Source organism: Ananas comosus, linkage group 20, assembly GCF_001540865.1.
Source record: "Ananas comosus cultivar F153 linkage group 20, ASM154086v1, whole genome shotgun sequence".
Lineage (NCBI taxonomy): Eukaryota > Viridiplantae > Streptophyta > Magnoliopsida > Poales > Bromeliaceae > Ananas > Ananas comosus.
In genome coordinates, this window is record NC_033640.1 from 2,645,044 (window position 1) to 2,661,321 (window position 16,278).

Consider the following 16,278-nt stretch of genomic DNA (forward strand, 5'->3'; position numbering starts at 1 on the left):
AACAAAAACACTGAGTTTTGTTGATCCAAATGAGTGAGTTCAAAACAAAATTAACATTTAAATCCAATAATCAGCTCAAAATCCTGCATAAACTCAGTTCACATGATCAGCAAAAACCCAACTTGAAAAAACCTAAATCCACAATTAGGCCCTGCACCCCCCCTCTTCTCTCTCTCTCTCTCTTTAAAGAAGAGCCTTATTTTTAAACTCCCTCTGAGAATATAGCCCCACAGAGACATCAAGGATCTAAAAGGTGAAAAAAAAAAGGAAAAAAACTCACCAACGTTCCAATTTTTACACCAAATTAAGAGGTAACAGCAATTACAAACTACTAAAATCCAAAAAAACCCACCAAAATTAAACCCAAAAAAAAACATCAAATCCACACATCAGAGGCAACAAACATGGATCACACAGAAAACCCAAATCCCAAACATGGGAAATTACACACCTACCCATCTAATTACAGAGATGAAGTTACACAGAGAGACAGAGACAGAGAGAGCCCATACCTGATTGTTGGGCACAGAGAGGAAGAACAAGTGGGAACAGAAGAGAGGAGACCACCTTACCAATGGTTCGAAGCACCGAATCGAGAAGCCGCACTGCCGAGGGCACGGATCGGATCGCCGGGTCGAGGATCCTCCTCGCGGGGCCGAGAAGGTCAGGGGCGATAACGAAGGCGATTTGGGGATGGGTTCGGAGCTTGGAGAGAACGTGGAGGATGAGGGAGGAGAGGATGAGTAGAGGTGAAGGAGAGGGGGAGAGCTCGAGCTCGGAGAGGAGGAGGTGAGGGAGAGAAGGGGTTGAGGGTGGGGGCGCTCGTGTGAGGTCGACGCGGGGGAAGGTGCGGTGGAGTAGCATCAGGTTTGGTTCGTGTTAGGGTTAGGGTGAGGTTTAGGGTTTCGACGGGTTTGGTGAGGGGAGAAGAGGGATACGAATAAGACCCTTTTTTTTCCCTTTTTTTTTTGTAATTGAGGTTTTTATTTGGGCTTTGTAAAATTCTTTTCTAATTTTAAAAATTTTTGAATATATTTGGAACACTTACACTAAAGTGTCCCAAAAAAGTGTCCCTATAACCTAATTTTGTTGTAGTGTGGAACCTTTGAATGCTTTCAATGTAGTGAACGTATGAATTGATAGTGGACCATGCATATAGAAACCCTATAAATGTATGAATTGGATGTTGGCCTATGACATTAGTAAACAAATATGACATTGATACTAGCGGATATGATTAGCACCTAAAAACATGGTATGCTAGACAAGGTAGAACCTTATGAGCATTGTGGCAATAGTGGCAAGATATCCTCAAAGTTGAGGATTGGATTATACTCACAGTTGGTCTATATGCTTGAGTGTGGTCGCTCCACCTCGAGTGATGAGCTCCGGAGTGGTCACCAACTGGGTTGTAGCGGAATTCTCCCCAGTAGACGGTCCCGTCGGGTTGTAGCAGAATTCTCCCCGACAGAATGGGATTTGGTTGATGAGTTGAGGTTAACCAAGAGTTAACCAAGAGAATGGGTAATGGCAATGGTAAAAGTGACATGCATGCATCATCATGATCATATTACTTGTTGATTCAGTTCTTGTTCAGGCATTGTAGTAGCATTAGTATAGTTTGCTATCTATCTCTTCTTTTCCTACATATGCCTGAGTTGACCTAGTGGGCGAGTCGGCGGGGTCGGCGGCCGAACCCACTGGAAACTTTCAGTAGTTCTTATACCACTAACCTTACAGATCAAGCGCGAGTGGGGCGGTTGAGAATTGCGGCAAGGGCATCGCGCCCTAGGTAGCGACTTCCCGGATTTAGTTTGTACCCTATTTATATTCATCTTTTGTATATGATGAAAGTGGTGATGAAAATGTTGTAATCCATATTCGATGAAACATGTGATATAATGATAAAGAAAAGAATGTAAATTTGTGGAAAGCTTGTATTTGGTTTAATGTAATCAAGTTACATGTATGAATGGAATAATAGTAGTAATTTCACTTGTTGTGGTTGTTGCTTACCTTTGTGCAAGCCATGTATACTCGAACTCTACCTATGTGAATTGCTATACATATTGGATGGAGCCTTGGGCGGACATGGAAGATTCTGTCCGTTCGGCGTTTGTGGACGTATCCAGACCGACCAAATTGGCGGTCGCGGAGCGTGACACCACGTGTACAAAAAATTAAGAATAGATTAAGAATAAGATGACACGTGGATAAGCTAATACGGGGATTAATAGAGGCTATAAGATACTGTAATTTATTTTATTTTAAAAATAATTATTTAAAAGTCGAATATAATATTTCATTTTAAATTTTTATTTATGAAATTTATAAATTTTTTAAATAAATTAAAAAAATATGTTGAATAAGATATTCATGCATTCAAACAAAATTTTAAATTATAACATATTTCTAAAATTTGAGTCCGAATTTAATTACACGGCTAAGCAAACTATTTTAATAAAATATATTTGAGCAGCTTCTCAACAAAGCTGCGCCCATGAGCAATACCTGGTGTTGTAATAATTATTACATGCACTGTGTGTATAAATACACTCCAAGCACGGCCACTTAATCTAGAAGTTACAAAAAAAAATACATTGATTTCTAATCTTATAAATCGTAAATTTAAAATTTTAAATTTTAAATATAAAATCTAAAACTTAAAAGCTAAAACTTAAAATTTAAAGTTGCAAAATTTTAAAATTTAGTTTTAATAATTAAGATTAAATATAAAATTTTAAATTTTAAGTTTTAAATTTTAAATTTTAAATTTTAAATTTTAAATTTTAATATTTTAAATATTAAATTATAAATTGAATTAAAAAAATTCAAATATTAAATTTCAAATATTAATATTTTAATTTCAAATTTTAAGATTTAAATTTTAATTTTAATTTAATTTTAAAAATAAAATTTTAAATCATTATATATTAATTTATAATTTTTAAAGATTTGAAATTTGAAAATTTTAATTTTAAATTTAAAATTTTACATTTTAAATTTTTAAATTTTAATTCATTTAAAAAAATTGAATGTTAAAATGTAAATTAAATTTAACTTTAAATTTTAGATTTTAATATTCATATTATCGAGCTTTAATTTTAAAAATTATATCTAAATTAGAATTTTTAATTAATTTTAAGTTATATAAAAGTTATGTGTAAAAAATTATAGACTATATAATTTTATAGCATTTTTTTTTTCCAACTCAACACTCTCATCTCTTCATAAAATAAAAGGGAAAACTCAAAGCCTCCCACTGTGGTTTTCGTGCATTCTCACTTTCCTACCCTGTGGTTTTTAAAACGTATCATTTTGCCCCCTGTGGTTTCGTTTTATCTTTTTTGTTATTTATTATTATTTTTTTTTAAAATCAGTGACGAAAGTTAAAATTAAAGAATACTAAAGTGACTATTTCAATAAATATAGATGGTTATCTGAAGTTTTTTGTATATAATTTAATGAAATATTAACGAAACAAGTTTCGAAAAAGATAAAAATGAAACCACAGGGGGGTAAATTGATACGTTTTAAACCACAGGGTAGCAAAGTGAGAATGCACGAAACCACATTGGGGTTTTTGAAGTTTTCCCAAATTAAAATTATAGACGTGTTGGCGTACCCGGGCGTGCAGGCCTCCTGCTCGCCGAATCCTCCGCCTGATCTCCGCTTCCCGCCGCCCGTGCTCTAACGCGGAAGCGCGTCCCTCCACGTCCCGCCTGCTCTGCCGCTTCGCCTCCCTCACTGGCATCCCCCTCGCTAACACCCTCACCGGCCTCGGGAGCTACCCCACCGACGGCGGGCTCTCGCTGGGCATGCTCCGCGTGCACGGCCACAACTCCGACCTCCTCCTCGCCTTTGGCGTGCGCTTCGACGACCCCGCCACCGGCAGGCTGGAGTCCTTCGACCGCGGCGCCACGGTCGTGCACGTTGACATCGACCCCGCCGAGATCGGCAAGAGAAAGGCGGCCCCACGTGCCCGTCTGCGCCGACGCGAAGCTCGCGCTGGACGGGCTGAACCAGCTGATCGATGGAGGAGGCCGGGCTGCACCGCGAGCTCAACTTTTCTTCCTGGCTGAAGGAGCTGGACGAGCAGAAGCAGGCCTTCCCCTTGAGCTACCGAACATCCGGCGACGAGATCGCGCCGCAGCGTGCCATCCAGGCTCTCGTCGAACTGACGGGCGGCGAGGTGATCGTCTCCACCGGCATCGGCCAGCACCAGATGTGGGCCGCGCAGTACTACAACTGCAGGCGGCCGCGGCAGTGGCTATCATCCGCCGGCCTGGGCGCCATAGGGTTCGGGCTCCCCGCGGCGGCCGGAGCGGCAGTGGGAAACCCGGGAGCGACCGTGGTCGACATCGACGGGGACGGGAGCTTCCTCATGAACGTTCAGGAGCTGGCGATGATTCGCGCGGAGAACCTCCCGGTGAAGCCATGATTCTGATCAACCAGCACTCGGGGGATGGTGGTGTAGTGGGAGGACATGTTCTGCAGGTCGAACAGCGCGGACAGCTACCTCGGCGACCCGGCCAATGCGGATAGTATAATATATTTAGGTATATATAGTAATTATAGTATGATATACTATTATATTAGTTAGACCCTACTATACTCTAATGAGTAGGGGAGCCCATTATACTCATAAGTTTGTTTATCGATGATGGAGCTCCGAATCGCGACAGAATCTCTCCGTTTAAATATGATCTAGGAGTCATTTTAAAACTTCTAGTAAATTAAATTTCACTAATATTTTTCGGACGATCATTTACGCTTATGATCAAAAGCCACAAATTGACAATTTTTAACGGCCGGGTTATGAAGATGTACTTGCTAGTTTAACGGTGGAAAAGAATCGGAATAGTTGAATTTTTTGATAGAAAATTCTAACACTACCTAGATAAAGATCAATAACTCGATCTTAAATTGGGAGGGGAGGGATGCGGGATCATCTTTATTATTTTTTTAAAACGCGTTCTTTGCTTGACCGTTCTTTTATGCCGCTTGATGGACTTTAATTATGATTTCGAAAAATTACGAAATTTATTTCTAAGAAAATTTCAAATACTCTAGCTCATATTAACGGAGTGGAATCGTCGATTCGGCAAGCTCTATCATGAAAACAACTTATGAGTAGTAGTCAGGGTGCCAACCATAAGAGTATAGCTTAGCCCTACTCGTTAGGGTATAGGTAGGTATATATATATAAAATATTAGATTTAGGTTACTTTTACTATCTATAGTAACCGAGCTCCGGTATCCATAGTTTTGCGTTTGTCGATTTACGACGTTCAAATCAAACGTCCCACCGTTTAAATATGGATCTAATGTATATGATTTCTTAGGAATAAAATTTAGTTTTTTCAATCGTTTTACTTAGTAAATAAATAGTATATCAAAAATGACCGGGGTGGAAATGTGAAATAATCTTAAAATTTGAGTATAGACTTTTAAATTCTGTAAGATCAAGAGATGTTAACCTTAATCCCCTATATATTTAAGAGTATTTTTATCAAAATTTGAGAAATTTGATTCTGTCTATGACGTTAAACGCTCCAAACTCGTCATAATAGCCATTGACAAATTGACGAATTGTTGTATAGTCTTGATCATAAAGTAAAACTATGTCGAAAAAATATAAAATTTTTATTGCTTAGAAACTTCTGAAATACGCGCGTAATCTCAGTTTTAACGGGTGTGGATCCTTGATTTGAACGCGCCTAAAATCGAAACCAACACTATAGTACCGGAGCTCGAACTAGGTAGATAGTATAGTAGGGCCTAGCTATATATATAGAGTATAGTTATATAGGGAGAAGAGAGGGAGACGACCGCGGTGGAGAGAGGGGAGAGAGTCGTACATATGCTAATAATAGCACGAAACAGCTTGGTGGCTACCAACAGGGTTTGTTGGCCGGTAGGTCATACCCTTTTGATCATTTCATCGTTGTAGTCGATGACGTAGTTCAACCAGGCCATCCAGCCTCAAGCCTAGACGAGGCCCGACTACATGCCTAACCGCACCATCATGCTTGAATTCACATGGGGCGCAAAAACTTGAGTGGCGACGGAGATTGAGCTTTGCGGTGCTACTTAATAAATATATGCATGTATGATATATATGGGGGTAGTATATAGTGGTATATAGCTATAGTATCAGTATAGTTAGTATATAGGGGTATACCGGCGGCCTGTGTAGCTATACGTATATTGAGCTAGAATACCCTCAAAGCTCCCAACCTTTGGTGTTTTTGAGTTTCTAGCTCTTGAGATCTATTCTTTGCATTACTAATATGAACATTTTGGATCAAATACTATTCCACCTACCAGCAGCCTAGCCCACCACTTGGACGCAGCCATCATTCTCAACTCGTTACCGCTCTCTATTCCAACATGGACCTAAAAACCTCAAAAGAAGGCCCAGCCAACCTTTGGGGGCTTCTGAGAGTCATTCCGTAGCTCAACCCTGTGCCGATCATATCTAGAGTATACTACCGACGGCGACGACGGAGGGCAGAGAGTTCGACTGGTGCTAGCTGATAGTAGCGAACATTTATTTTTTGCGTAGCGCAGGGTTTTTCGTAACAGCCTTTGGATCAACTCCTTCTTCATCTATTTCTGAACCATATGGATTATAATCTATTTAACCCGGAGTAGGGACCACTCGAACCCTAGGGGGACCACTCAACTGCTATCCGACTAATATCATCCCGTACACTACAATTTTTTCATCCAAGGGTTTAAAAACTTTGGTATAGCAAAAGAGCCGTTTGACTATCTTAATATTATTCCAGGCTTAATGGATAATATATATACGTTAGTATTATATACCTATATAGTGATTATAGGTAGTAATACGCTATATTAGTAGTAATATATATATATATATAGGGCAATATACTCAAACATGAGTTGAGCTAGAATACTATCGATAGCAAACGGGCTCCGTTGTCACCCATTTGTTTTCGATGATAGAGCCTCCAAATCGACGATCGGCACCGTTAAACATGATCTATACCACTTGAAGTGTTTACAAATCAAATTTCATACATTTCCGATATTGTTCTTTTATTCATCAAGTGGATACAAAAATGAACGGCTAAAAATGAATATTCTTTAAAAAATGATGATAGGAATCTTGTTATCAAGATCAAGAGTATAGATCTTGTTTTAAATATTTTAAAGAATTTTCTAATAAAAATTCAATTGATTTGGATATCTTTACGCCGTTAAACGAGAAAGCACCTCATATCGACCATTAAAACTGCAAATTTTGAAACCCTTTGATCATTAGGCAAATGATGTCGAAAAGATTTGAAATTTGATTTCTAAACATTTCAAGTGGTATAGATCATGTTTAACGGTGCTGATCATCGATTTTGAGGCTCCATCGTCGAAAACAAATGGGTGGCAACGGAGCCCGTTTGCTATCGATAGTATTCTAGTTCAACTCTCTCTCTCTCTCTCTCTCTCTCTCTCTCTCTCTCTCTCTCTATATATATATATATATATGTTCACCTAGTATACTATTGATGGTATATGCATAGTATTTTCTATTAAATTTTCTACTTTTGTATTATTACTACTGATAGTATGATAAAAGTGTTTACTATTAATTTTTTAATCATCGGATGCCTAGGGTTTAGTAGGGGTTGGTAGAATTGTAATAATCTATAAAGTAGAAAAGTTAATAGTAAAAACTATTCATATATTATCAATAGTATACTAGGTGTGTGTATATATCTGGCTTTTCTGTAAAAAATAATTTAATGGTTTTGCATTTTTACAAAAATAAGCCATATTTTTAGTTTTTGCAGATTCGGACCAATAGTTTTATAAATACACCAAAATATTCCTATGCTTTGCACACCTTATCTCTCCTTCCTCCGCTCTTCGTGGAACCATGTCTCTACCGTTGATGGCAGCCTTGAGCATTAATCCTATCTTCACCGTCTCCATACAAACTCCACTATCGCGTCTGCATCGTGGTGCTACTCACGAGAGAGTGAGGAAGATTGTGAACTTATCCTGCTCGTCATTGTAGCTGCTCAAAGCCTCGCCGGAGATGAAGAAAATGGTAGAAAAAGGTAGGATAGGAGAAAGGCGACAGTCACTAATCGAGAAAGTTTTTGAAGCATGTTTGCGACGCAAACATGGCCGAAGGCGGCAAGATGGTGGTAGTAGTGAGAGAGAAAAATATGAGAAGTGTTGTTATGTTGCACTGTTTGAAAAAATATTGCTTGAACATAATTGTACTAATTAGTGAGAAAATTGCACTATTTTATATTTTATTATAGGTATCAAATAGTGCAATTTTTTTTGCTAAATAGTATAACATATGTTCAAATAGTATAACTTTTTTTTTTTTTCAAAAAAATGCAACATCATGTTGTCCGCCAAATTTTTCTCTCTCATTACCGCCAACCCATCTTCTTTGTTGGTTGCGCTTGGGAACCCACTAGTTAATTTGTTTCAGGAGCATCCTCAACTAGCTAGCGATCATCGCCCTCCACCTCCGCCACCTCTGTCTCTATCTTTAGCAACGCGCTGAGCTGTGCCACCCTCGTCTCTACTGCGGTGACCTTGCCATTTGAGCAGTACCCATCGGTGGAGGACTAGTAACCAATGTGGCCACCACTGAAACTCCTATGTAAGCAATCGGTGCAGTCGGCAAAGGCAGGTTCTATTCCTAGATTCCTGGTGCCTCGATCACTAGCGTGCTGCGACATCAAGTCTCACGAGAGTAGATAGAGTACGGCTGGAACAAGAATGGTTCTGTATAGTTTTTTATCCTATAATTTTTTTAAAAAAAAAATTTAAGAGCATATTGAAGAAAACAACGGATAAATAGTAAAAAATTCAGCAGAGGAAGGAGAAGATAACACGACCATAGTCAAATCATAAATGCCAAACTATTTCATAGCTCATCTCCGATATTACAAGCCAAAGGCTATATTACTAGTTTAATCAAATTTCACAATTTTAAGAATCTTTTCTAATCCGAACATATCTAAAAAAGACCTAAATCATATTCGTAATTTTTAGAAATTTATTTTACATGATAAATTCTAAAAATCTATTGAAAATCACTAAAACAAATTAAGGAAAACAATAATTCCAAAAATAAAAAAAAAATGAAGTTCTAAATTCTAGTTAATTTTTTGGCTGCATCAGCTTCGGCTTCTCAAGTTTCAGCTATCAGTCTAGACCGAAGGTGGGTCAGACAGCACTGCTACAAAGTAACGGTTCCGAAGAGAAGTTCTATACAGGGTGGAGGCCTGCAATTTGCAAGGGGTATTCCCTGGTGAGGAATGAGGCGGTTGGGCGAGGTTCAAAGTGGTCATGGTGGGCAAGGTTGTCATCAAGTGAGACGATAGTTCATGGACGGTGGCTTCTACATTACGGCTACTCCTAGATTTGGTTACAATCTACTCCTAATATGATGAAGATAAAATATCAAAGTTCTGGTGTGTTGTTGTTTGGGACCTTTTTCCTGTAGATGTCATCCTTTTTTATAGTCTCATATAAGGTTTTAGGTGCCCGTCGGCACGGGCCGTATTTACCGTGCCGTACTGTGCTAACAAAATACTGGCACGATACAGACCCTGTGCCGACGGCACAGCTCAAAACTATCTATTGTTTAAATTAGTAAGTAATTTTCTCAATAAAGTTTAAAAGATGTGATAAAAAGACATAATAAATAATTAGAATATTTTGTTGCTAAAAAAAAAAATATTTCATTCTATTATGTGTCGGCATACAAGAATTTTTTTGACTGGCACACATCGGTACGGCTCAGTACGCACCGTGCCGTACCATGCTGGCAAGTTTCCGGCACGATCCCATGCCACGGTACTTAAATCCTTGGTCTTATAGGTCCAATGCTGAGTCGTTCTACCGAAACCCCTTCACCCAAAACGACTTTCAGCATAGTTATCTACTAAAGCCGGTGCCTACACCGAAGTCTTTCGGATTCGTTCTTATGACGGTGTTCAATTTAGGTGCCAACAAAATCAAATCTTACAAATTTTCTAGTTGAGCTTATATTAAAACTCGATACAAATACAATTTGAATCCATTATTGTAAATCAAATTTTGATAGGACCGATGGAAAGATACTTACGAGAGACCAAGATTTCAAATGCAGGGCACCTAATTAGTAATACAAACATGAACATATTATTACACCAATGTCAAAACTGGCTGTTGAAGTTAAACTTGGACTGTTCTTTAGACAATTAACTATTTTTTTTTTCAGTAATATAATATCAGAGTCAGCCCTCAGCTCTCTCTATTTCATGCGGTCTGCTATTTCTACCATTATCTCTTCAGTCAGTGCACGTGACATGATTCACTCGATAGCTATTATACAGATGAATAGAATTTGATACTAAAATTCTGAATAAATCATATTTAATTGATCTTTTCTATAACACTATGTACCTCCTCTTGAATTTTATCTTGCAAAAATATATAACTTAAAAAAAGAAAAAAGAAAAACTAATCCAAACAATTCTCCTCTGTAATAACTCATTTTTTGACTTAAGTAGATTGAATAGCAAGATTCCCAGCCATTCTAACAAAAGGTACAGGGCACTTACTAACAATATCCCACTTGCACTTGCTCGATGCATTCCCGAATAGATACAAGCTCAAAAGAAGCAACTCTCTAAGCGACAATCTCGAAGATAGAAACCCCTCCCAGCAGTAGTTATCCAAATCGAAGAACGCATCGAAGAAGCTCCTCGTCCCCTTCAAATCTAACCGCAACAACATCTCCATTCCGAACCAGTAAAATTCTCTAGCCCTCTTCCTCTCCCCAGTCCACAAACTGCTCCACATCTTGTGACGCAGTTGCCTCCCTCTCACCATTCTCGTCGAGCCCAGACACTCGACCATTGCCTCCGCAATCACCGGCGCGAGCTCAAGCCCTCTCACTACCATGTACCCGGTCGAAGGGTGCACCAGTCCGGCCGCGCCACCTGTTGTTGATTATAAATGATAAAAATACCGTTTTGCAGTAACTTAAGCTTTTAGAGAAAAATAAAATTTTCGCACCTATTGCCATAGTACTTTGTGGAATCTTAGGCAATGGCCCGCCCATGGGTATTAAACACTTCTCGTCCTCGATCACGCGTTTGAGCTTAATTCCCAGGTGTCTAAGTCGCGCCGTCATTCGGCGCTTTATCTCGGTGTATGAAAGGATTGGCCGGCTTACAAGAGAGGTTTCTTCGAGGAAAATCAATGTCGAGTTGAGCGGCATTGCGTAGAGAAATGTTGGGGTCTTTGAGTTTTGAGGGCGTAGGTACGGCTCAGAGTCCATGTGGGAATCTCGCCAATCCATCAGCAGCATCTTGTCGAGGTCGAACGGGTGGCAGTTGACCTCTGCAAGGATGCCGTGCGCGATCTGGTACCTGTGAAATAACCGATTTCTCTAAAATCACGAGCTATTAGAGAATAATGTCTTATGTGTTACGTATTTAATTAGCAGTACCCGTGATTTCTCTTCTTGTCGTACTCGATGAAAGGACTAGAAAAGCCGGTGGCGTCGACGACCAAATTGGCCTTCAATTCATAGCCACTGGAGCATGAAATTGCGGAACTAAACTCATTGTGTTTCACCTCCCATGCTTTGGCTTGATGAAACTCAACTCCATGACTTGTACATTCTTGTAGCAGGTGAGTCTTCAAACCATTTCGACTTATTCTCCCGTAGGGCCGGTTTAGGTACTTGGTTCGTCGGTCATCGACAATCACCGCCGTCATCGGCCAAGTCTGCGAAACAACCGATTCATCTAAAAGCTTAAAATCAACGGTCGGAAATGAAATAGTACCAAATGTAGTATTTTTGAATGACTTGCAATTTTGGAATCATGACTTGATGGAGTTGTGTGTAGATAAAGATCGTCGGATTCCAACTTAATACATTGTGCTCTGGGTTAAATGCAAAAAAAGCCCTTCTATATTTGCATCGTGACCATTGGTTAACAGTAGTCACTTCAAATTGATGAATATAAATTAATTTAGACGGTTAATTATAAATGATTGAAATTTTTTGTGGCAAATTCGAAACATTTAAAATTTAGATGGCTGTATTTTTGCAAATGAGTGAAAGTTCAGGTGACTTTTGGTGCGTCTAACCCATTTGCCCTTGAAGTGTTGTAACTCCGAATTTTCTTCTCTACTTGAATTCAATGTGAATGCGAATTAGACTTGAGCTAGATTGGTTTTAAAGGTACGAGTACTCTAATATTTAAAAATATTTTAGCTTAAGTTGTGCAAAAATTTCCAAAGTTTCAAACCTTGGTCCCTTAGAAAGCTGGTGCTAGTTTGAGTAAAAATTTGATGAGCATCCACGTGGGTTACGTAAATTATTTTCTATATTTTCAAAAGGCTAAAACCCAAGCTGGTCTTAGTTCTTTTTTTAAAAATCTCGTGTGTGTGTGTGAGAGAGAGAGAGAGAGAGAGAGAGAGAGAGAAGCGTTTACTTTCATTATATCAAAAAGAACTAATTTAGATATGTTCAAAAAGTAAACTTAAATTATATAGAAAAAATTAAATATAAGATAAGAAGCTTCAAGAGATTCGAATTTAGAATATTGAACTCTGATACCTACCATATATATATATATATATATGAATCGTTGGAGCACTTTGATAACTCAAGTCACTAAATATAATATTTTAATATTTTATATTTAAGAGTGATCATGCTTTTAAATTTTATAATAAGACTAAATTACATAAAATTTTTCTGTCAAAATTTGATTTTTTATTTTTCTCTCTGTCATTTAAAAATCTACACTTTGCCCTCTTGTAAATAAAAAATATTCACTTCGCCCCTGCCATTAGTAATCTGTTAGGGTTCGTTTATAAAATATTATTATATATTTTTTTATACCAAAAATACCGTCAGCCTTCTTTTCTGTGAACATGATGGTGAGGGGTAAAATGATGAAGGGCAAAATGATCATTTTATCATCACAGTTCACACCATACCCCTATAAATATTTTTTATTTTATAAATAGGCAAAATATTGATTTTTAAATGACAGGGGAGAAAAGTGAAAAATTGAATTTTGACTTAAAAATTTTCTATAATAATTCTAAGTCAAACAAGGGCGGAAATAATAGGCATACAGTACTCTTTTTATCAAGTACTCTCCAAGAAATTAATATAAACTTTGAGAGGGTACTAAAACTCATTAAATTTATTACAAGTTTTCTCACGAAACTGCTTAGTCAAAATGTGAACTTCAATTATTTTGATTAAGGCATCGTACTCTTATTTTTATTTTATTCAGATGACCTTATTAAACTAAGTGTAGAAACAAATGAGCGATATTTAATCGGCTAAAGATTAAGCCTTTAATTCTTTTGGTAAAGATGTATAAAACTTATCTTAATTATGGACTATTTTGAGTGGCCTATCTAATATTTTAAAATTTAATTTTGCTATCTAATATTTTAATTTATTTGATTTGAGTTAGTCAATAGTATTTTAGTTCAAATTTAAACTAAAACTTTATTTTAATGAAAATTTGAAAAGGTAAATAGTATATTCAAATTTTAAAGCCAACGTATCGCTTACTAACTCAAATAAAATAAATCAAAAAAATCGATAGTAAAATCAAAAATTTTTAAAAGATTGAACAGTAGCCTCAAAATGATGCATAATTTAGATAAGTACTGTAAGTTCTTACTGTTTCTTTTAATTTACTTTTTAGTGCGTCTTTCGCGTAATTTTTTGATATTATATACCTTGTCGAGGAAAGGGTCAAGGCCCATGGCCGCAAACTCGTCGACCCACACGCCGTAGTTGTTGGGCCACGCGGCGAGCGGCGACGGGTCGACGCAGCAGACCCGCAGGCAGCGCCGGGCGGCTTGCTCGGCGAGGCGGAGGCCGGAGGGGCCGCAGCCGATGACGACGACATCGTACTCCGTTGGCCGGGCCCCCGGTCGGTGATCATGCCATCGGAGGTCGACATCGAGCATCTCCGGCTTTGCCGACGCCGGCCGGCTTATGTCTAAGGAGCTCTGATGAATTCTGCTGCTGTGGGAAGCGCTTTTGGTGCTTCTGCTTTGGAAGGGCTTTTGGAATTTGTGGCTAGTGAGGAGGAATGAGGGGAGCTGTAGTGTCCCCATTGTATGTTTTGGTGCAATGTAAAGGCCCCCGGTTGTATATATATATTGTAGGAGGTGAAATGTATGGAGACCCCCTTAACTATATAGGCCAATTTGAAACCAAATCATCTTTCTTTTTTTTCTTTTTTTATTTTTAATTGAAGCCATCTCAACTTCTTCTTCTTTTTTGTTTTTGAAATAAGTAATTTTAGTCACACAAAGTAAAAATTTATAAAATTTATTGATAATTTTGTCGAATTTAATAATTTTAATTACTTCTTAACAAATAAAATTAAACCAAGTGATAGTTATTAATGAGAATCATTAATAAATCTGATAACATTTTTAATCAACTACATGTAGAAAACTTGAATTTTTAAAAAAAGTTAGAAGTTGCGGGTGCTTTGTAAAAAAGAATTTAAGTTGAAGGGTGTATGTCAAAATAGGCTATAGGTGAGGGGTCTCCACATATTTTTACCAAAAAGAAAAAAAATAGAATAGGAATAATTATTGCGTAGACCTGGTCCACCAGCTCTTTTTATTCCTCCAAAATTTAAATTGGAACTTATATTTTTCTCAACTTTTAAGTTAATTGGATATATAAATATATCCACAAGATAATCTCTCTCTTTTTTTTTTAAGTATAATATGTTTTGAAATTGGGTAAGGAGAAATGGTTGCTTTCGAATTCCGCTTTTCGGATTAAGTCTCGAGTTTCAAATTTTTCGCCGAATTCTATGTTGGTTATGGGTTTTCATAATCCAACTATTTCAGATTCGAATTCAGATTTTGAAAATCTACTCTAAATCTAATCAGTTGAAATTCATATTCATACTGTGGTTTAGGGTTTAGGATTAGAGTTTAGAGTCAAGAAGCGGTGCTAAGAATAAGTCTTAGATCAAATACAAAACGAAACCTTGATATGTATATAATATAGAGGGTATCTGATGTAGAAAGTAGGGATGTCAATGGGTGTGGATATCCGAAATTTTATTCGAATCCGAACCCGAATGAAACGGATATATCCGATGGATATGAATATGGATTCGAATATGGATATAAAAAATAGAAACCCGACGGATATGGATTTGGATATGGATTTTGATTATACCCAAGCCGAACCTGAACCCGACCCGAACCCGAATTTATTTTATATAAATATAATATAATATTAACTATATAATAATATATATATATAGAATAATTTGATGTAATGAATTTTATTTAAAATTTAGATTTAATATAAATATTTTGAAATAATGAAAAAAAATAATTGTGTCGATTCAAATTTTCGGGTTGTTCAGATTTGTGGTTGGTTTGGGTTTGGATATGGATTTTTAAAATCCATTGGGTTCGGGATCAAGTTCGGGTTTTTGAAAATCCGCCCCGAATTCGACCCGTTGACATCTCTAGTAGAAAGTATCTCTAACTACTAGTTTAAGTTTTTTTGGATTGGTACAAACTCTTTACTAGTGGATAAAGTAGATACTTAATCACTAGATGGTCCACAGCTGACTTGGTGAACTGAGTTTATGCTATAATTTCCCATCAGAGAGGAGACAAAATGGGATCAAGAGTTCAAGACCAAACATTCAAGGAAAGATGCTTCTTTTTTCTCTTTGTTCTTGGGTTTGCGTTTGAAATGGGAATAATTAGTTGGGTGAAAGATACATTTTGTCCTTAAAAGGTATGATTGGTTCAACGTAAAATGTACAAAATAATTTTTTTGTGAAAAAATATTTTGGTGGAATTTTTTTTTTACATTTTGTAGTATTTGGTTCGTAGGAAAATAAAAAATTCATCAATATTTGTTTGATTTGAAGAAGAAAAACCACATTTATTTAGTTTAGTGAAAATAAATAAATAAAAAAAATTTTATACGGCTTGAGTTTTCGTTTCCTGTGAAAAGTAGCGAAAAACAAAAATTTTAATTTCTTTTCCAAATCCGTAACAATATTTTTACGAAAAAATATTTTTCATACTGAAAATAATTTTTCGATTCATTTTACGTCAAACCAAAGGCCTGTGCGTCGCTGCCGATGTAGAGCTGAACATTATTAACATTTCCAAAGGTTGGAAGAGTCATGTTTATTTCTTCATCCATGTACGTCTATGTGATTTTGTCAGAAGTAAAAGTACATAAGCACCTTAGTC

The 16,278-nt window shown here is 37.1% G+C and overlaps 2 protein-coding genes and 1 pseudogene across 2 annotated transcripts in view; 1 reads left to right on the top strand and 2 right to left on the bottom strand.

The window, feature by feature from the left end:
• LOC109726049 (DNA polymerase lambda-like) overlaps positions 1-459 on the bottom strand; it is a 6,884-nt gene extending 6,425 nt beyond the window's left edge. The window contains exon 1 of the mRNA XM_020255479.1: positions 456-459. Within this exon, the coding sequence (XP_020111068.1) occupies positions 456-459 (4 nt within the window). The remainder of the gene's footprint in view (positions 1-455) is intronic.
• LOC109726050 lies at positions 575-9,415 on the top strand (annotated as a pseudogene).
• Positions 10,450-14,145, bottom strand: LOC109726051 (capsanthin/capsorubin synthase, chromoplastic-like). Its single transcript, XM_020255480.1, has 4 exons — positions 13,762-14,145; positions 11,495-11,775; positions 11,059-11,414; positions 10,450-10,982 (listed from the first exon to the last, which is right to left on the bottom strand). The coding sequence occupies exons 1-4, from the start codon at positions 14,143-14,145 to the stop codon at positions 10,543-10,545; spliced, it is 1,461 nt and encodes a 486-aa protein (XP_020111069.1). The 3' UTR covers positions 10,450-10,542.